Source organism: Stegodyphus dumicola, chromosome 6 (genome assembly GCF_044657685.1).
Source record: "Stegodyphus dumicola isolate Sdum_Otavi_A_Nest chromosome 6, ASM4465768v1".
Classification (NCBI taxonomy): Eukaryota; Metazoa; Arthropoda; class Arachnida; order Araneae; family Eresidae; genus Stegodyphus; species Stegodyphus dumicola.
The window spans coordinates 206,356,831-206,380,369 of record NC_140773.1 but is presented as its reverse complement, the minus strand read 5'-3'; the positions used below and the strand labels follow the sequence as shown (position 1 = coordinate 206,380,369).

Here is a 23,539-nt window from a genome sequence, read left to right as displayed (position 1 = left end):
CTATGATAGTCTATCCCTGTTGGAAAAAGATGCAATGCATCATTTTAGCAATAGAGCGTCATAAAAAGAGCTACACCTTTGTGTGCTGAAGTGTTTCGCATGATGCTCTGATCATTGTTCATCAATGTTTGCTGATTGTTTATGATGGCTCTACTATAGATCATGTATGAAGATCTAACGTAAAACTGCTTCCGTATCCCCAGACAAAGTGAACTGCACATTTCAGAAGCCTAGTGTCAATTCATGTCGTATTCATATGTCCAGTGTTTCAACCTTACTGAAGGCGAGAAAGCATCAAATAGCGGTCACTTCATATATACCAAGGTTGTCTGCAAGAGCACCAACAATTTTCCGTAAATCAGCTTCGACTGATGACTTGATTCAGAAATTTCCCTGGAATTGATGTCAGTTGATGTTTACTGAGCTCATTTTCAAGTGCAGAATTGCCAACACGATATCTCCATGTACCACCAGCATATAGTATGTTCATTAACCATACTTGAGTCAAACGCAGTGTTCATAGTTCGAGTTAGTTATATCTGCTTATGGACTTGTTACCACAGCCTCAGGATTTGCAATGATATCGTGACATTGTACACATGATTTCAGTAGATTAATGCTTGCGACCTGAAGGTTGTGTTTCTTCTGTACCTGCAATTGGACATTTCAATTGCATCCACCAGACACTTAATCGCAACGCAGTACGGGAATTCTAAAAGCAACTAAATTAAAATACACTCGTGCCCCAAAAATAAGCAACATACGCTAAAAGAAAAGGTACGAATGTAAAAAGGGGAAATAAAACATGCAATTTACAAATGCGGTAGAGGTTGCATCACCGAATGCAAATAGGCAACCAAAATTAGCATAAAACGCAATCCCGCACTCACACCGAAACGTCTTAAAATGGTGCATGCCAAACCTGTGCGTCAGTTTGCAAGCAGTGATAGTTCTGTGTAATCCAAGATATAGCCAATGCGGAAAGCATGAGCCAAAGATACCATTTGCACCATGAAATGCATCAGAGGGCTGTCAGAATGTTGCATACTGGTGCAAGACAATCCACTGTGGCGAGAGAGCTGAATGTGCATCATAGTGTCATCAATATGTTGTGGAATTGTTACCAAAGGGACAAAAACCCCTGTAGAAGACGTGGATTTGGCAGCTGGAGGGTTACCACAACGACAGATGATCGCCTTCTGTTGCTATGTGTAAAACACTGTAGATCATTAAAGCACCACAGCTGGAATTGCATCTCTGCTGCTGCTGCAGGACGGTCTATATTCCTCCAAACAGTTTCGCTTCAAATGCACGAAAGTTGCCTCTACGCACGATGACATGCAGTTTCCGTTCTTTTGTCCCCATCCCATGTCAGGGAGCGGTTGAATTGGGTCCGTGAACATCGCAGTTGGACACCAGGGCAGTTTGAGTCTATTAAAATTCAAAATGGTATGCGACCAATTAGTAATATTGATTTAAACCAGTTTTTAACTGGGCATGGAAGATTTCCCGCGTACCTCTCGAGATTTAATTTACAAAATTCAGACTTGTGTGGTCATTGCCATCAAGTTGGTAACGCAGATCACTTCTTGAATCATTGTTCCTTATTGGAAAATTTGAGAAAGAAATGTTTGGGAGATAAGTCATGGAACTTGGAAATCTTAAAAACATATTCTAAATGTGCAATGGATTTGATTAATTCTAATAGAGTTGAATTTGGAATATTTGTTTAGTATTGTGTATATTTATCTTTTGATTATATGTATTATATTCTCAGTTATGAGTATTTATAGGTTTACTATATTTGAATTGAAAATTTTGAAATTTTTCTGTGTACTGTTTTATTTAATGCATTGTGGATGTTTTGTACATGCAGTATTTCGAGGAGATGCAGTTGATTGTTACATAGATATGGCCTTGCAAATGTTGAGAATCCTGATGGATTACCCGATTTAAATTATCGAAATTAATGGTGGTTTTGAGTTTTAGGATTTTTATTTTTAAATTTTAAATTTTATGGAATTTTTATATTTTTTCTTAAATTTTTAATTGTAGTTTTTTATTTTAAAATGTTCTGAAATTTTAAAGTTTTAAAATTTTTCTTATATTCTGTTCTTAATGGAGTAATTACTAAAGTTTTAATATGATACATGGCAATCTTAAATTTTTCCAGTTTTGGTTATTGGCAGTCCTGGAGCTTCTTTTCTATGATTATTAAAGATAATTAATACATTTGAATTCAGATAGTGATAACACTATTAAAGTAAATTTTTAAAATAAATTAATAGTTTAAATAGAATTATGAATATACAAATAATATGCTATTAAAGTAATACTGTAGGGAATTCGGTTTGACCTTCTGCAGGTTATTTAAATTGGGAATTCCTTGATGGCTTTGGAACGCCTATGCCTGTTCCGAAAATTCATGTGAATGAATATTTCTTGAGAGTTTCCGCCACTCTGTTTGCTCGTGGGGTTTTTAATTGTTTTTTGATTTTGAATGTTTGGTGTTGTGCTTCGTTGTTTGTAGGTCTCTTCCTTATTTTTAGTTCGTTAATTAACATCCAATTATTTTTAGTTAATTAGCTTCTTTTTGTCTCTTCTTTCCTTTTGTGGTCTTGAGGGGGTTCACCCTTTATAATCATATGGTCCAGTGGGACTAGGAGGATTGGGTCTTCCCTGTATTATTATGATTATGACCAGGGCAGTGAAGCCACATACTCTTTATGAATGAGTCTCGATTTAACATCCAGAACGATTCACAAAGGGCAATGATATGGTTAGAGCCAGGGAACACTATCCGGCGCCAAATATCGTCGAAAGAAACCATTACAGAGGAGGAGGCTTACTTGTATGGACTGGGATATTATGAGCGGCCGCATCGACATCTACGTGATTCCTGATGGTTCCGTGACTACCGTGCAATATCACGACGAAATTCTACACCCTCTGGTGCATCCTTTTATTGCTGCAATGGTTACCGACTGGATATTTATGGACGATAACGACCACCCGCATAGAGCTCGAGTGGTGCGGAGTTACTTGGAGAATGAAACCATTTCACATCTGCCGTGGCCTGCTAAGTCACCGGACCTGAATCCCATACAGCATATATGGGATATGTTGGGACGACGGATAACAGGTCACAGTGTGCCGTCAGGCAACCTCCACAAGCTTCAGCATGCATTACTGCAGGAATGGGCGCTACTGCCACAACAAGCAATAAATAACACCATTGCCAGATTGTGTCGCCATTGTCAAGCCTACATTTCAGCTAGAGGCTATCATACAGGCGCGTAGCCAGGGGTAGTGCCCTGGGCGCCCGGGCACCCTCCCGCTTCATAACTACCTATACTTAAAAAAAGTACTAATTAATTTTCAATAGATAAGACTTAACTTTTAAAATATTGCTTTCCAGCTGCCTAAAAACATGCATGTGATTAAACAGAGAATGAACGGAAAGTCTTTGATTTTCAATTTAGAAGTAAAATCTGGAAAAGTCAACCTTCCTCACCAAACAAGCGGCGGGAAAATGCTTCGAAGGGAATTAGGTGACACTTTCAAGTCGTAAAGCTTTTGTTCTTTTACAGTTTTGAATAGCCTTCCGTATCCGGTCCCACTTTCCCTCTAGCTATTAAGCTTATGTCACTAAAGAACCAAACGAAAATAAGTATCTATATAAAAGGGAAGTTGGGGTATTTCATTTTGAGATTTGCTACTTATTATCTAAATATAATATAATAATATTGCACAAAAGAGGGAACGAAAGCAAAATTATTTTGAGTGATTATTTTTTACATTAATTTCGAAATTCAGTTAAGTCAATAAGTATAGCATAAATATTAAACTTTTTTTTTTTTTTTTTTTTTTTTTTTTTTGGAATAATGTAGAGAGCGTGTCAACTTCGTTGAATTCAGTGCAATGAATTTTATTTTATTTGTCATCTAGCAATTTAAATTATTGTTATTTAAAATGATTTAATAGGGTAGCGCTTAAATATGCAGATAGGTCATTCACTGCCAACTAATTTATTTTATTTTATTATTAACCCAAAGGGGCAAATTTCCCAGAAGGGCTATTAATTTCGTTTCCGTATTTTGCGTTTGTTTAGTATAAACGTCGTTTCACTTTTCAAACTGTTGACAGCAAATATTAGAGCCCTGCATTATATTTAAAGAAATTAAATAATGAATAATCTGAATGAATGTATGCATGTTTGCCGCATTGTGAAAAAACAACGGTACCTAGAGGCATCAAATTTTGAATAGCATAATCCTTCACTCGAATATGAGCATCTGGAAGCCCAACTTTGGAACTTGTTTTATTATCTATTTCCTGTTCTGTAAAACTTTAACGAATTTTCGATTAACAAACTCATCTATTTCAAAGCGAGCAATGGCAACACTGTATGGGGGGGGGTTATCTCCAGCGCAAGAGACTGTGCATCGAAAATTCGAAAGATATGCTCTTTTTAGTTTATTTGGGATATTGCTGTTGAATTGAATTTTATGGTTTAAGTGCGAAGAACATGATATTTAATAAATAAAGTTAACACACAAAACATTTAAAAAAAATTTTTTAAACGCCCCTTTGGGCGTAATATAAAATCTGAAAGCTTTCAGATTTATTTTGTGTGCAGCTGCGTTTGGAACAAATAATCAGATAACTACCGATTAAAAGGATGTATAAAACAAGAGAATTGAAATAGAATGAAAAATGTACATAGCCCATTAGTGTGCAAAATGTATAAGATTGCTGAACAGTGCTAGTTCGACATAGTTTAGAATATCAGGGAACGAGCTTTTATTGTTTTTCTTGTGTATAAGGTAAATACAATCCTGCTTCCCTTAGAAAGTCCTCCACAAATGGGATGGCATCCTTTCCCATAGACAAATAACCTTTGTATGCTTTTCCGTAATGATTTCAACAAACAGTAGCAAGCATATATGAAATACTAATTATAATGATAAAAATTTGATGCCATTGTAAGATCATATACATGGTCGACATCAAGCCGAAACCACAAATCAACAATATCCCTTTTCGAGGGAAATAATTTTATTGGCATGGGCGTTTTTCTGCAAAAATCAATGTTCTACACTATAGTTCTAACATTTATCAAAAACAAATGCATTTTACTTTTTAATCATAATGCAAAACAGAAAAATAACATAAAAAAAATTAAATATTAATATTAAAGGGTATCGAAAGTATGGTTCATTTACATCATATAATTAGTCATGGCCTAAAATTTTAAAACGATAGTTATTCATTTTTAAATTCTATAGCGTAGAACCTCGATTTTTACAAAACTCTTACAACTCCCCCCCCCCAGTTTTAAAGCTTGTAAGGATTATGTTAATTTTATTAACAGTTAAATTTTGAGTTAAACTTCCTTTCCTATCAATTCTTAACTTCAACTTACCACTTCCGGCCAGAACGTAGTTTTAGAATCACGTCTGAATACATAATGAGGAAGAGCGGTATTTAACCGCGAAGTTCTTCGGTCTAAGTGAGAGAGATACCAGGTATTCTGGATAGCATGCGTCCGATTTTTTTAGGCTACTCTCTCGTAAGCTGTTATTACGCTCGGCCGTACTTTAGGCCCTTGATAGCTTCGCAGTCTATTAATGTTAAGGGGCCAACTCTGTTAGAATCTTGATAGCTTCGGCTATATCTCTTTAGTTAATATTAGTTTAGTTTAATTCTTAGTCTCTTAAGTTCAAGCCCAAATGTCGGCTTTATTCTACTACTCCAAGACAGAGTTTTGTTAAACTTTAGTTGGAATAATAAAGGGTTATTTTACCCTTCTATCTTGTTGTTTCCTGTCACACGAACTCAAGCGATTATTCGCTTATCAGTTCTTCACTTCCAACAGCAACACAGTGAGTATTCCTACAAGGTAGGCGTGTCGACGAATAGAACCGAGGCATTTTACTAAATCGCAGGAATCACTATACGAGGTCCAATCAGCCCTTGGGAATAAACTATGAGGGATCTGGCCAATTTGTTCATGAGAAAGTGAAAAGTTCAGATCTAAAGTGTATATTTTTCCTGCAAATTTCGCTATGTGTTGTATTTATCAGAAATAATGCTTTAACTTGTATTAAGTTACTACAAATCACTTAATATGGGACGCCCTGAAAAAGGAAAGCATAAATTAGAAAAAAGTGCAAAAATATTGGGTTTCTTTTCTCCAAACTCTTGTACATTTTCTAATGAACATTTTCTACCGGAAACATTTCTGTTGTGGAAAATATTATGCAATATTCCCCCCCCCCATTTGAAAATCCTGACTATTATATAATTATAGCTATTATAATAATAGATATAATTATAATGATAAAATAAATTTTTAATGCATTCAAAATTGCGTGCAGTGTGTGCTATTGTGTATTTAAATGTATTTATTGAAACTGAAAATTTTGATAAGTGTTAAAATTTTTCACGCTTTAATTACCTGCCACGCATCATTTGAAAGCAAATCTATTGATATAATGCTCATTGTTATTTTGTGTTTAATTATTATAAAACTATTTTAGCAATACCTTTACTTGACCATCTCAATTTCCATTTAAAATCTCAATTTTCAAGTTTAGAAAAGACTGCGTCATCCCAGTTTTGCATACAGCCATCAGTTTGCTCTGATCGTGTAAATGAAATTGGGGTAAATGAGTTGAAAATTGTAGAGTCATTAGGGTTTTTTTATGCAGGAGTCATGTGAAAAAGGAGCAATGCCCTCGCCGGGACTCGAACCACGGGCCGACCTCTCGAATTTGCGTTGTGCGTGCTGACCACTACACCGCGAAGGCTTGCTAAGGAGGCGGGAGAAGTACCTTATATACTCCTCCTTTTAAGGAGCGATTGAGGTTTTGGGGACCCAATCACCAAATCCTGGTAGTGAAGAATCATCATTCACCACCTTATAGTTCAGGCGCCACTATAGAGACATTAGGTACTTTTTTAAAGCAGGAGAGATAAATATGAGCCATGCCTTCGCCGAGACTCGAATCACTGTCCTCTTGAATACGCCCCGAGCATGCTGACCATTACACCACGAAGGCATGCTAAGAAGACGGGAGAAGTGCCTTAGAAGGTGATATATAAAGATGATTTACCCTCTCCGGAACTTCTAAAAGAAGAGACGAAACATTGGCAACGGCATTTTATGTCTATTACCAAAGCAAAGCTACCAGGCACACCAATTTTAGTTTTAAAAGCTTCGAATAAAATATTTTTACCAAATAGTAATGTGCTTTTGCACATAGCAGCTACACTGCCGATAATATCTTGCGAATGTTAACGTTCCGCACATGCTTTGAAAGGGTTAGAAAATTATAATAGAGGTACTATGACGGAAGAGCGAAGAAATTCTTTAGTATTAAGGAACATTAATTATACCAAAGGAATATCAATTGAAAAAATTATTGATATATTTGCCAGTTTACAGCTTTGGAAAGTGGAATTCGGGAATATTTTAAATGCCGAACCAATATGAAAGGCCAGAAAAATGTTTGCCCTTTTTCTCTTTTTTTAAAAATTTTTATTTGCAATTTAATTTCATGTCCAAAATATATGATGTACTTACAACTTTTATGTATTTAATTCAATATCTTTATTATATACAACAGAAATATGGATTTTATATATTTATTTATCTTTATAGTTGTATTATGTAACCAAAAAAAATGAATTTCATAATTCTTTTAATATTTTAATAATAATGTTTAATTAATTTAAAAACAGAAATAATGAGTTACGCATTTAATATGATTGTAAGCTAATAATTATAAATACGATAGTTAAATGCAATATAACCATAATTATGATTGTAAGGTAATAATTATAAATACGATAATTAAATGCAATATAACCATAATTTTATTAATAAAATTCATAATATAATTATTATTTATATTAAGATAACTGCCATTAACATAATATATTCGTCACGTAATAATTCCTATATACTTGAAGATGCTGTAATAGGTAGAACGGTATAGCCAGGAGTAACCGGAGTCGTAACGGGCACCCCTCCCCCCGAAATTTGAGCTGGCTACGTCCATGTCATACCCATTATTAGCGTGATATTTCCATTGCATTTCTTTCGATTCATTCCTCTCTTGTGATGTGATAGTCATAATGCATGCGTTTTTGTATGTTTTTGGTTTATTACGTGCTGTGTGGTCTAATAATGCCACACCAAGCTCTTGGATAAATTTCACGCATATTCTTGAATATTAAAATTTCACGCACGAATTCTCATTATAAAGTTTTTATTTCATTCCATGTTTTGGTCAAATTTCAGTCTTTTTTTACTGGTATTTGAGAAGTGCGCGCTCTCGTTGCATACAAATATTTATTATAAGAATGGACACGTTAAGTTTAATTTTAATCTGTAATAGCTCCTAAAATTTCTTTTTTGATTTTGTTATTTCCCTGTTCTAGCATAAATAGCATATGCTTCTACATATCATATTATGTAAGTTTATTACATAATATGCTGTTTTATAAGCTCTGTTTTAACATAATCTATACCATCTAGTATATTTTAATGAAAAATATGTGTGTAATATTATATGGAAAATTTACCAATATATTTGTTTACTTATGTATTAAGTATATTCTTTAAAAAAAAAAAAAAAATCGATTACTTCACCTGTAAAGCAAATTTGAAGCAGCTACTTAATTGCAAAGAGAATAAACTGTTTTCTAATTACTTAAAGCAATATTTAAAATAGATCAACGTGTTTACTGATATATCAATAATCTTGAATATGCTCAGTGGTTCAAAATATCCGACATACTGAGTGATTTGTAATATCCGACAGTGTTCTTTCAGCATTGTTGATGGGGATAGAATTACCAATTAAACGTAATTTATTAAAAATTTTCAGTGCTTACAAATAACATAAATCATTATTTTTAGTAAAATTTGAAAGTGGAGCACAAGAACTATTTTCATATTTTACGATTGGCTTTCATTTTTATGTTCTCATATGTTATACATTTTCTTCAACTTCCTCATTAGAAGTATTTTGTTCTCATTACATTGAATATCATTACATTTCCAGTTAAAAAATGCCTAATCGTTAAGTTTATAAATATATCTAGAAGGCATTATGCTAGAATCTCATTAGCATTTAAAAGGAATCTAAAATATCCTCAAAATTATCATTTCGACATTAATTTGTAGAACTTTCATTTTATTTAATATTTAGCACCTTAAACACGACCACATTTTTAATATGAAAAATTGCACTTTGAGACCACTCTCCTAAGTATTATTCTTTGATTGAATGCAATCGTGTGAGATCATTACAAAGTACTTTTGAAAAACTTATTTGAAAACAATTATTTTCCAACTATAAATAGATATGATTTTTTAACACTAACAGTTTACCTACCTTTCATGGCATGTGCTATCCTAAGCCTGTGAATGCTGTTATCAATTCCACAGTCCCTACATAAGTGCTCTTCATTAATATACTTAAGGGTATCTTTCTGGACCCCACAACGAAGCATTTGGTATGTATACTGTGAAAATTCTGGACCTAAACTTTGCAGAACTTGATTCAAGTAAGTAGAATCGCAAGAAGTGTAGTCTGCCATCCTTTTCAACTGACTTAGCTCCCGAAGGAATCTACAAATAAAAAAATCAATATGACCTCTCCAATAACTCAAGTTTTAATATTCATTTAATTATAAGAGTATAATATACTAGATGTATTTAAATAGGAATTTAATGCAAAGATAAGCACTTAAAAATAATCAGTTAAAATGTATAAACAGGATATAAATTGACGCATAAATGGGTAAATAGGATATACGATGTAGTATGTACACTCTGCACACACACAGAAAAGGGGGGACAGTTCTATATCTCCCGTTCTACTGGGCCGATTGACGAAATTTAACTTCTGTTCTTTATGTCTCAAAAGCACGGCTTAGGATATATATTAGATTTATATATAGCATTCTGTAACACATATAATCTGACACAAAATCGGCCTTTTTCTGGAATAACATGCCAATTTTTTTCCATACTTCGATCCTACGACTCAAATTACGCCCAAATATTAAATTTTGTAAAATTTAGAATTTGGAAAGAAACTTACCTAGAAATCTGATAATTTATCTTGGCGCAATTTTTTCAATTTGCACCAAGAATAATTCACTTGGCGAAAATCTTTGATTTACAGTAACTTATTTTTCTTTCCCTTTTTCACTGTGCATGAGCGGGAAAAAAGATTCATCGTTCATTCTTTCAAATAATTCTAAACAAGTGCGTAAAACACATTTGGCGTTATTATCGCTTATAACAAATATGCAAAATTTCAAAACGCGCCAAAGTATAAATTCACGTATATCTTTAGAAATTTTGAATAGAAACTCTAATTTTCTTGGAGGTATGTCTAGAAATACATCTACTTTAAAACCCTTTCGACTCGACTTTTGCATGATTAAGTGTAATATGAGTTTAAAGTTTTCAACTTTTCCTGTTTCCTGGAAATCTCCTGGGACAATATGTCCCAATCGTATTGTTAACTGGAACTATTTGTCTCAATCGTCTAGGATATTACCCTTTCTCAGAAAACAAAACTAAAATTTGTGGTAATATATAATATGAATATTACCAAATGTAAACTCCGCCACATGCACCAGTTCATATACAACAAAAAGTGTCAGATACGTATCATAAACATAAACATAATATATCAGCATGTAGTAATTTCACCACTGATGGGATATATTAACCCACTGATCAATACGATTGGGACAATATATCCCACAAAAATAATTTATTCAAAATTTCTTAAATCTGTCATTAAAAATGTTAAATTTCAACTTAATAAGAACAACAAGAATTATTTCCTACTAAGCATGCCTTAGATATAATTGTATTTAATGTAAAATTTAAAAAAGAAAAAAAAAAAAAAGAGTGAGAGAGAGAGAGAAAAATCGTAATTTAAGTAATCGGTGTGCTCAAAAACATAAGTATGCCATTTGCAATTTAAAAGTGTTGCCAGGTTTCTTTAGTCATATATTTGATCCTTAATTATTTAAAACAATGCAAACGAAAACACCCATTTAAAAGTGGGCTTTATTTAGCCAAATAGACCATGAAATCCAATTTCTGGGACCATTGGAACCGAAGGGTTCAGATGATGATAAACGTTCTATAGGTTATAATTAAAAAAAAAAAAATTTTTTTTCAAAAGATTTATAAAAATTACTAAACAATATAAATTTTAAAAACAAATCAGAAAATAGCTGCGAATTTTATTTGGTCTGAACCTAAATTTCGAATTGCGAAAGAAGTAATCAGTAAGTTTAATAAATAAATAAAAAAAAAAAAGAGAGAGAGAGAGAGATCAATAAATATATATCAAATTCAGTTAACATTGAGGAGCTAAAATTTTGGAAACAAATTTTTTAAAAACTAATTACGCGATTTTTACAAAACTTAGCGCTTTGGTATAATTTGATACGTAGAATCGAAATGTGAAAAAAAAATCGGTATGTCATTCTAGAAAAAGTCCTATTTTGTGCCAAAAATAGGCAATAAAATGTTACAACAATGCTATATATAAATCTAATTTATATCCGAAGTCACGATTTCGAGGCATGAAAAACGCAAGTTAAATTTCGTCAATCGGCTTAGTATAAGAGGAGATGTACCTTTTTTTTTCGTGTGTGTGCAAGGTGTGCATATAACAAATGTTGTTGCCCATCATATTATTCGATGGACAGCTACTTTTCATAGTTGCTTACCTTTTTCTTAATATGCCATTCTTAATACCAATATCATCCCTTAGCATATCTTCTGTCAGTTGAAGCAATAAATCGCCATCCACTCGGCTGTTTAAAAATTCTGTAGTATATGCATCGAAACCAATCTAAAAAATAAGTAAATTAATTTAATAAATACGTCTCACTATTTTTTCCCAAATGCAATTTTACATTCATATTAAGACTTAATAAGAAAATAATGAATATTCCAATGATTCGTTGTTTGACTTGGTTTATTTGACTACGGGAAAGCACGCAAGGTCTATCTGCTTAAAGGAGGGTTGCTTTCGTGAAGAACTTTCTCATATCCACGTTACACATGAAAAAAACCATGAACCATGAAAAAACCATGAAACTCAAATTCGTATTTTGAGGTGCACATGTTCAAAATTTAGTGGCTCTAGGTGCCGTCGTTTCTCCACAACGCGAGGAATATACATACATTATTTAATTTTTTAAAAAATAATACTTGGCGACAGCATTAAAAAGTGATTCGGAAAAAAAGTGCTTTTCAAGACTAATAGGTCCTTCGATGATTAAAAATAAATAAATAAAAGTCTGAAAGTTGCTAAATTTATATTACAGGAAAGGGGGCGTCTTTTTCATTTATACAGACATACACGTTTCGAGAGCATTTGGACTAATATCCCTTTGCGCTAAAAATATTTAAAAACAGCATATCTTTAAAATTTCCGTCAGACAGTCTCGCGCGCTGGAAATTATTATTATTATTATTTTTTTTTTTTTTTTTTTTTTTTTTTTTTCTTCCCGTACAGTGGTGCCATTGCTCGTTTTGAAATCGTTGAGTTTGTTAATAAAAAATTCAACGTTTTACAAAATATGAAATAGATAATAGAATAAATTCGAAATTCCAAATCCGGGCTTCCAGGTTACCCATATTCGGATGGAGGACTGCGTTATTCAAAATTTGATGGCTCTAGGTACCGTTGTTTTATCACACTGCTAGAAATCTATAGAAAGATTTTACTATATATTTATGCAGATTCTTCATTATTTAGTTCCTTTAAATATAATATACGGCTCTAACATTTGGTGGCAACAATTTGAAAAGTGATACGCCGTTTGTAGTGATTCAACGCAAAATGCCAAGACGAAATTAATAGCCCTTCTAGGCTAACACCCTTTGGGCTAAAAATGTTGAGAAAAATACCTTTCCACAGCTTAATGTACGGGTTCTTCAAGGAAATGCAATTTCTCAACAAGACAAATCCTCTTAGAAATAGCCGGTAATGAAGGAATATAGATTATTTTCAAAATTAAATGCATGAAGAAGAATTAATAAAAATGGATAAACTAATTCAAACAGCTCAGGAAGTATAGGAATATGATAAGGATCTATAGCAACATTGCAAAGTCTTTTTTAAGGAATGCCTAAAAGCGTACGGTCATTATTTAATGCCAAAGGATGTCATATTAAATACTGAAATGTTGCTTAAAATAATTCATTACAAGTCTTTATCATTAAATGTATTTAATACCTAATAAAACACTTTTAATCACAATAATATATACTTTGCAACAATAATACTTTGCAACAATTTGCATCTGTAATAATTTGCACAAGGCTGTACAAATGGTCTTTGATATCAACTTTTAATATTTTTCTACAGAAACGTAAGCCATATGTCCGATATTCGAATCTGGGCGAAGGCATTGCAGATTTCTTCAGTTTCATGACATCGAAAATTCTAAAAGATTCTACAAATGTTAATTTATAAAACATCGTTTCATAGTCTTTATTAAACGACAAATCTCATCTCTCTTACCCAAGTAAAAATTTTCCAGAATTTTCCACAGATCAAAACTTGATCTAATTAATCACAGCTTATCTGTTTACAGGAAGAAAGGTATTTTTGAAGATTTTACTAAACGAAAATAGTTCCTATTTGTGTAACACTTAGAAAAGCGTTAAACTAAACATCAGTCTATCTGTTCTATCTCCGGAAATTACGCCGGATGCAATTACCCATGCTTCCTGGCTTTATTTATTTGGTTACTGATACATCCAGAAGAAGATGGGGAAAAGAGAAGTACAAGAGAAGAGAAGTACAAAAGAATGCATTCTGTAGAAATTAGTTCTTCATTACAAATATGTGAAGTTCACCTTATTCGTGGAAAAAACTTCAAATTTGTGATAAACTGTGTCTTACTTGTTACTGGGAACATAATGAAAACAGAAGCGTATAATATAAAATGCCTAAGAAATCTACAGAACGCCTGAATTACAAAGTAAAGTTTGCACAAATTTATGCTTTCCCTAGGTACTTTATATAATACTTAAGCATTGCACAGAATGGCAAACACAGAGTTATGCAAAATATGAAAATACGGTCTCTGGCACACATGAAAATAAAAAGAGAAGTACAATATAAAGTAAAAGATTATCTTATTGGGGGGAAAGAACAATATGGGCCTATTTCTTCCTACAAGGACGGCTAGAACGCCATTTTGAATTGAAGTTTTCAAGGGAAATTATTAAACCTATCAACAATACCATCCATGAAACTTTCTATGGTGGACAAATATGCCAACATACGTGCGCCATAGCATTTTGCAATCGGCAGCAATCTCCGGAACAAGACTATAACGCGCGCCAGCAAAATATTATAAGGTATTTCTCCCACTTTCCTAGCGTACCTTCGTGGTGTATGTAATAAATTGGCTGCACACTGGGCCGGTATTCCAGAGGTCTGTGGTTCGATTCCCAGCGAAGGCGGTTGCTAATTTTTCATCTTTCCTGCTTCCAAAAAATCCTAATGTCTCTACAATGGCGCCCGAACTAAAAGGGTGTTGGATGAGGTTTCTCCACACCCAGGATTTGGCGATTGGGTCCCCTGAAAACCCCAGCCGCCCTTTAAAAAGGGGAGTATATAAGGTATTTCTCCCACTTTCCTAGCGTACCTTCGTGGTGTAGTGGTTCTGCACGCTGGGCCGGTATTCCAGAGGTCCGTCGTTCGATTCCCGGCGAAGGCGTTGCTAATTTTTCATCTTGCCTGCTTCCAAAAAAATACCTAATGTCTCTACAATATTTGCAGCCATAAGTTGCCAAACATAAAGCATCTGTCAGCTGTGAGGTATTACATTTTCAATAAAGACCACATACCCCATCATAAAGTCTGAGGGTCGGATGAGACTTGCAGAAGGAGCTTGCTCCTACTTGGTCGTATCGGAAGTAAAACTTCGTCGACCTAAAGTCTCGTATCCCCTTAGCCGAAGAGTGCACCACTTAAGAGGTCACTCGAGAGCGGGAGAGACGATGCTAAAAAAACTGAGGACGGTAAAGAGGGCCGTAACCTCAAACATGAGAAATATATACATGATATATATATGACCCCATCATAAAATTTCATATATAACAGACATATGTCTCCCCATGACATGTTAATGTGGTAGAAGAACGTAAGAGGCATAACCTTGTTATGTATCCAGAAGCTTTTTACTTACCTCGAAACATAAGCTAACACTTTGGTGCACATGACTAAAGCAAAGAAAGAATGCAGCCTGAAAATGAATGTTATGCAGGTTAATGGCATAATACTCATGTCATCCAGGTTAATACTCTGATACTCATTGTAATGAAGACTCATCGTAATGCTGTGGTAATGCCACTAACTTGCATGACAGAAGTTAATATGCTCACCATATTTTCTACTGCGTTGTGCAAACACTTTACATTGACAAAAGAAATACACATATAAAGGCTGATAGAATTTTGAAGCTCCAGTCGTTATAAGCATTGCCGCAAATTTATCGCTTCATACCAAATACGTATTAGTTTGACCAGACTATGAATTTAGCAACAAAAAATGTGGGTCCCATTATTTCTAACTGTAATACCTTATGCAGTACAAGCTATTGCAACGAGAGCTGTAGATACCTTAGCGCTGATACTAAAGTAAAATTTTATATTTCGCAATTTAATGTATCGCAATATTTCAAAAACACACCTGCCAAATTTATTACATGATCCTTGAAAACAGATATTTAATTATCTTGCAAAGCTTCCTGAATGGACAAAAGTACCTGAAGGGAAAAGGTAAGAAGCGTAAATGAAACAGATAGCATAAATAACTTATATAGGGTTACTAATTCAGAAGTCAAACAACAAAAATCAGCGTTATATTTACAAAATTTTCACAGGACTAGTTTCGATGGTTTTACCGAACCATAATCTTCAGCTGCAAAACCGCAAATTTTTGTTGTTTGACTTCTGAATTAGTATTTATTCGGCGTGTTATTGTGTCTTAATTATATAGGGTTGTTTTATATTTTCGGACAACTGCTGCCAAAGACTTTTGTGCAACTTTTGCGCTGTCATAATACCTATATATGATTTTTTAATACCTGTGTATGATTTTTTGTACACATCTTGAATCCCAATACGAATCCTGAAAGATTCTCGAATCCCTTGTAAAAGAATAATATTAACAAAAATGAAAAAAGAATGATCTAATATTAAAAGTTTTTAATTAAATAAAATCTGAAACCCGCGTTTAGTGAGAAATAAATTTAATTATTCAATTTTTTTTTAATTCATCTACATTTAAGAAGAAGATGCAAATAAATTTAGTAGATAAAGTAAAATATTAAATTCTTTAATCCTGAAATTTGTTTTCTCTACAAAAAATTGACAAAAACTACGTACAGAATAGCTTAAAGTTCCTGACAGAAAGTATTTTAACACGGTACAAGTATTTTACGTTTTCGAAAATCTTTAAATATAAAAGAATGGACTATTACAATTGTTGACAAAGATAAACCTTACACACGGAACGTCAAATTCTTTCTAATAAGTGGAAGTGTGGCATTTAAGACCGCCATGGTGTAATACTTCTGGCGATTCAGGTTTTCTGCATTTGCAACAACAATTTTTTTCCTTAAATTTTATTTAATAAATGCTTCTACTGAGCATCAATGCTAGTCTTTTCCAAAGTTTTGAGTTAAAAATGTTTATTTTTATTTTTATTTTATTTATTTATTATTATTTTTTTTTTTTTTTTTTTTTTTAAGGTTACGATGTATTTGAATGATGGAATATTGCGAAGATTCGAGTTTTGGAATTTTTATCACAATTCAACAATTTGAATGTTCCTACTTTTCTGTAAGAGCTGAATGATTCCGTTAATGATTTTCCGTTTCCCTCGACGGAATCATATTTCACAGGAAATAGTACTGATTGCTATATTATGTAGAGAGAGTTGTGTCACTTTTGGCCAATAATTTCACCGCTGTTCCTTCACTTTTACTATTAATCTCACGCTACGGGATCAGCTATAGCTAATATTTTAGTACATAATCTAAAAGCATCGGCGCTTATAATTTCGATTCTATCTGGTATGCAATGTTCATTGTTAGAAGCCTTTAAAACCTCATGTTCCTCAAATGTCAACAAGCCATAAGAATAGCCTCAAGAAGCCACACAAGCAATCCTTGCTTCATAAGCAAACTCATGGATGAGCCGGATAATATTCCAAAATGTAATTCAAGAAAAAAAAAAAGACATGGAGGATCGTAATTCCTTTTTATCCCACATATTATCCTGTGGGAAATGTAGAAGGAAAGAAGCTTCTCACGAAGAAATTTATCTTTCCAAGTTTGACCTCTCACAATTACACTTGAACCAAAATGGCCACATATTCCGAGACAAACCCGTAAAACGTACTCCAACAATAACGTCATTGACGAGCTGCTGTTTGGAATATCGTAAATCTTCGTTAACCGCGTCCGAGCTGAAAATGGCACTTAAAAGTTACATGTTTGCGAACTCCCGAATCCCCCCTTTAAACACTGGCTCAAGGTTAAAATGTCCTTTCCGGAGACATTAAAATGCCGTCTGAGAAACAAATGGGGTATAAATTGCTCCCAAGAACTTAGTGGAGAATTTTCTTTATGCTCAGAGAATGACGCCAGAATCACACGCAAGGAAACAATGAATTAAACTTACTGCACACGAGACGAAAATAGAGAGCGCTCATTTTCTCCACAGTACATCCTTATAGGTTGTAAGGTTTATCCTAAGTTTATAACAGTTATTTTTAAGTTTATGCACCTTTCCTATCTCTCCTAGCTTCAGCTTACAATTCCTTACCAGAATGTGTGTGTGAATATGGCAAAGAGGATATCTGCCTAAAGGGAGGAATGCCTTCGTGGAGGACGTTTTAAGGGAAACTGGCTCGTATACACGTTACACATGGGGAAAACCACGAAAACGCCCATGCGGCCAGCCCGCTCGCGGAATTTGAACCTCGGACCGAACTAGCAGTGTTCAGCGACTTTACCGCTCGGCCGCTGGTGGGCCCTTACCAGAATGAGTTTTTAGAATCGCGTTTAATGCAAATGAGAAGGAGTAGTATTTAGGTCGAAGTTCCACTGACTTCGGGAGAGAGAATAAGAATTTCTGAATAGCGCGCGTTTCCCCTTTGGCTACGTCTCTCTAAACTGTTACTACGCTCGACCGTATTACGAGCCCTTGATAGCTTCGCTATATAATTCGATATTTAGAGGCCAACTACTTTACATTTGCGTTAGATTTGGCTCAATCTCTTTAGTAAGTCATTAGTTCTTATTTCTTACACTTTTGAGTTTAAGCCCAAGTGTAAGCTTTGCTGTACGCCAAGGATGTCAAACTCGCGGCCCACAACAAATATTTTTGCGGCCCGGCCAATATATCGGCAAATAATAATATATAATAATAAAATAACATATCGACGAAGAAAAAAATGAAATGTTTACTGCTAAGTAATTAACGATAATTTATTCAGTGTTGTTAGATTACTCACAGCGAGCTGACACACACACTACTTAAATTACAAATGCGTGTGAGTAGCTTGCGTTCAGCTACCTTCGGCTTTTACGGGACACGTGCACTCAGAACTTGTACGCATCCCCCGATAGCCGAATGTGGCCAAACTCATGGTCTCAGTTTTCCAATCATAGTTTTGTACGATATATATATATATAAATAATAAAGCAAAGTGCATGCATGTGCATGCACTTTGCTTTATTAGTAATTATTACTTAATTCATCTTGTTACGGATTTCATAGTTATTTATTTATTTAGTTTTTTTTTATTTAGAATTGTAATTAGATTTGCTTCATGTTGCCTTAGCAACGCAGACGATTTTTGAAAAGACAGCTGCGTTGGAAGGTTAAAAATAGAACAGCGCGTGCATTTAATACCTAATAAATAAATATCTCGTAATTGCTGTTGCCATCCACAAAAATCCAGATGTTTCCAGTATATTCGAGAAATTAATTATAAAGCTTATAAAAGCCGAGAACAAACAATTCATCTCAGTAGTAGCTGTAGTTCTAGCGAACTGTTTGTTTACTTAATGCTGTGATTGATTTGTAGCGATTTCGCTGTGAGATAGAATTAGTTTCTCTGTTTTGAATTGATTTTTGCTAAACGTTTGACATTTTGTGATATTGTTAGAATATTTTTGAAGAAATATTTCAGCATTTTGATTTATCTCTTGTGGAAAGAATAAATTTTTGTTAACTTTTTAACGTTAACCGTGTTTATTCCAGCCCTTTGTATTCACTATGTATATATCAAAACCAAGTGGTAGTAAAATTAAACGAAAAATCGCTGACGAACATAGAATATTCAAAGTAAAATGGGAATTAGAATATTTTTGCTGTGAAATAAAAGATAAAATAATCTGCTTGATATATAATAATACTATTAATGTACCAAAGTTATATAATATTAAACGTCATTACGAACAACACAAATCGAAATACAATTACGAAGGATTAATGAGAGAAGAAAAGTTGAAAGAGCTCAAGTTAAGAGTGAAAAAGCAACAGTCCATGTTTAGTAAAGTATTGCAAGAAAGTGAAGCGGCGGTACATGCAAGCTACGTTTTGTCCGAGTTGATAGCTAAACATTCGAAGCCTTTTACTGACGGTGATTTCATCAAGGAATGCCTAATGAAAGCTGGAGAAATTGTTTGTCCTGGAAATGTGAAGGCTTTTCAATCAATTTCATTGTTTCGAAATACAGTTGCGGAAAGAGTTACTGATTTAGGCGCGAATTTAAGTGATCAGATCAAAGCAAAATCATCTAGTTTCGAAAGTTTCTCCATTGCCTGTGACGAGAGCACGGACATTAGTGGTAAAGCTCAATTAGCAGTGTTTCTTCGTTCTTGTGACAAGAATTTTAACATTTTTGAGGAATTACTGGAACTAATACCGATGCCTGGTAGTACCACAGGAGAAGATATATTTACTTGTGTTTTTGGACTTCTGCAGAAATACAATCTACCTTTGGCAAAATTAAATTCTGCAGCTACAGATGGCGCTCCATCAATGACCGGGAAAAAAAGGGCTTCGTAGCATTACTAAGGAAAAAACTTAGTGAAATTCACGATTCAAACATTCATCATATGCATTGTATTATACATCAAGAAGTTCTATGCACGAAAGTAATAAATATGGAGAATGTTTTGTCATATATAAAAAAAGTTATAAATTTTATAAGATCTCGAGGTTTAAATCAGCGTCAATTCACTGCTTTCGTAAGTGAGTTAGATAGTGAATATTCGGGTTTGTCCTACTATACCGAGGTACGCTGGTTATCTTGCTCCAAGATTCTCAAACAATTCTGGGATTTGAAAGAAGAAATATGTCAGGTTTTAAAAACGAAAAATCAAGACGTAAGTTTGTTTTACGATCCAATATGGATACAAGATTTATCTTTCTTGGTTGATATAACCAAACACTTAACCGATTTAAATTTATCGTTACAAGGAAAAGATCATATCATTACGAACATGTTTGACATAATTAAAGCATTCAAATGTAAACTAGTTCTTTGGGAAAAACCACATAAAATGAAGATTTGACGCACTTCCCGACGTGCAGCATGAACAAATCAAGTTTAGATGATACTTGTTCGTATCAAAAATACGCAGAAAAAATTGCAAATTTAACAACTGAATTTGAAACGAGGTTTAATGATTTTAGTTCCCTCGAAGACAATTCCCCCCCCTTCGATTTTCTCAATAAGTATTGACTCAGTACCCAGCCATATGCAAATGGAAGTGATCGAGATTCAATGCAACTCAAATTTGAAAGCAAAATTCATTGAAGTGGGCGTGCCTGAATTTTACAAATATTTACCAGCCAGGTTTGAAAATACTCGAAAATTCGCATATGAAATTATTCCCATGTTTGATAGCACTTATCGGTGCGAGCAGTTATTTTCAGTCATGAAAGGTAATAAGTCTCCTATTAGAAACCGTATTAATGATGCTCACCTTGGGTCAGCGTTGAAAGTTATCACTGCAAACAAAATTTCTCCCGAAATAGGAAAGATAATAGCAGAGAAGAGATGTCAAGTATCAGGACGTAAACATTAAATTTTTCTTGTTCTTTTCTATATAAATATATACATATGTTTATTATTGTATTATTTGAAATAAATCTACGTTTCTATGAATATTGATTTTTTTTTTTGCAGCCCGCCTAAAGTTAAACCTTGTTTGTTTGGCCCAAGTGTACCTATGAGTTTGACATCCCTGCTGTACGCTCTCAGAAAGGGGCCGACTGTATATCTTTAGTTTGAGCAACAAAGGGAATCCTTCTTGAGTTTACGTTTCTATTTCTGAACTTAAACGATTATTCGTTTAGCTTTTCACTAGCTTCCTCAACATTTATTTAATAGATAAAAGGGAGGAACCCTACAAGGTAAATAGATTCGTTCATATGTTCAGAAATTTATAACAGTGGTTCAGCATGGTATCAAGGCGTCAATTTGTTGCCGAGCACATTTATTTATAAAGAGTATCAAGGGTTATTTAGAAAATCTTCTCTTAATATGATAATAACAAAAAACGCCATTAGAATGATCTAATTTAATTTCAGACTAAATCATCTTAAACTTAGTTACTCCAACTTGAACATCTTATTTAATTTAGCACAAGTCCGGTCTTAGGAAGTTTCTCGCTCTGTGTAAATAATGTATTCCACCGCCCCCTTTTCAACTAAATAAAATTTGTTGTATAGTTTAGGTCAGTTTTGCTTCCTTCTAAAACATACCACCTATGGAAATGCAATAATTTCTGCAGTCTACTATGGTTTCGTGCTAATTTGAGAACTTATAGAAACATATAGAACTATATAAACTTATAATTTACGTTACGAAGTAATACATTAGAGAAAAAGTCAGATAATCTGACACGTTCGGGACCTAAGCGACGCCAGATTATTGGATTTAAACTGAACATTGCTGCAAGCAATTTTTTTCGCGTTATTGAATGCAAACAAATGATTGAAAAAAAATCGCATGAAGTAATTCTGCAAACATATTTAATGAGATAAACTTATGAATAAACATATTTATTCATAGTTTAAAGTATTATTTAATTAGCTTCTAGTTTGAAATATCCTTATTGGAAATTTATGAAATCATTTCAAATGTCGATCTGCTTTATAGATTTTGCTGTTATTTTGCAGATATCATTCCACAGAATATGAATATTCATTACTTTTTCCAGTTCGGTCCGAGGTTCGAATCCCGCGAACGGGCTGGCTGCATGGGTGTTTTCGTGGTTTTCCCCATGTGTAACGTGTATACGAGCCAGTTTCCCTTAGAAAGTCCTCCACGAAGGCATCCCTTCCCTTAGACAGATAGCCCTAGTGTGCTTTGCCATAATTAAATACACCACACCACACCACACCACACCATTACTTTTTCCATTATTATACATTTCATTTTTTCCTCGAATTTCGCAAATTTATTTCGGGCTTAATCAACTCGACTCTTCAACAAAAGATCTTTGGTGAATTTTATCCTAAAACTTTTTATATAAATGAAGATAAAGAAAGCAAACTTATACATGAAGTTTTGAAAACGGATTAACTGAAAATGGCAAAAGAACGCAAAACAAATGTCAAGTATTAACGAAAGAAATTATATTAGCACCATCTAATAGTGGCAGGCATCTTGGTGAAAAGGGCGCTGGATTATAAGGCTTTTACTGTAATAAACAAACTGAACATCATGAAGTACCTGCATATAAAAAGGCATTTCAGAACATCAGGCTCACTAGCGGCCGAGCGGTAAAGTCACTGAACACCGGTAGGTCGGTCCGGGGTTCGAATCCCGAGAATGAGCTGGCTGCAAGGGCATTTTCATGGGTTTCCCAATCTGTAACGTGTATATGAGCCAGTTTCCATTAGAAAATCCTCTACAAAGGCATCCCTCCCCTTAGGCAGATAGCTCTCAAGTGCTTTGCCGCAATTAAATAAACCAAACCCAAACCAAATCAGAATCAACAAAAGCCATTAGTTTAGGAATACATATATCGTATTTCCTATATTTCACCCCCTAACTTTTCACAACCAGATTCTGAAAAATTTTTAAATTATTCACGTTATTTTCCCGTTCCTAATGAGTTCAGCTCCCCTAAGTTTTAAAATAGAGTCGCCCACTTAATGATTATTTTCGTCTTACTAACAAAGTAAAACTACATGCGAATATCACGCCGAACCTTTCCCTTCTAACTGTGGAACTTTATGCCAGTCTGATACAAGAACGACTAATGACAGCAAAGCAAACACGAACTGGCATTCAGTCTCCGATTTCGCTTAGTTAGTTGCACATTTACTTTCTCTAATTATTTATGCATGATTTGAGGCCTAAAGAGTAGCAAAGAGAATAATAAGAACGGTGATATCAAGTTACAGGGACTTAGAAATGAATATATCTTATTAGAT

The 23,539-nt window shown here is 33.9% G+C and overlaps 1 protein-coding gene across 9 annotated transcripts in view; it reads right to left on the bottom strand.

The window, feature by feature from the left end:
* LOC118193574 (NAD(+) hydrolase sarm1-like) overlaps positions 1 to 23,539 on the bottom strand; it is a 302,001-nt gene that overhangs the window by 10,464 nt on the left and 267,998 nt on the right. For all 9 annotated transcript variants that reach the window (XM_085819393.1, XM_085819394.1, XM_085819391.1 and 6 more), the window contains 2 exons: positions 11,776 to 11,900; positions 9,408 to 9,643 (listed from right to left, as the gene is read on the bottom strand). In XM_085819393.1, the coding sequence (XP_085675519.1) occupies positions 9,408 to 9,643; positions 11,776 to 11,900 (361 nt within the window). The remainder of the gene's footprint in view (positions 1 to 9,407; positions 9,644 to 11,775; positions 11,901 to 23,539) is intronic.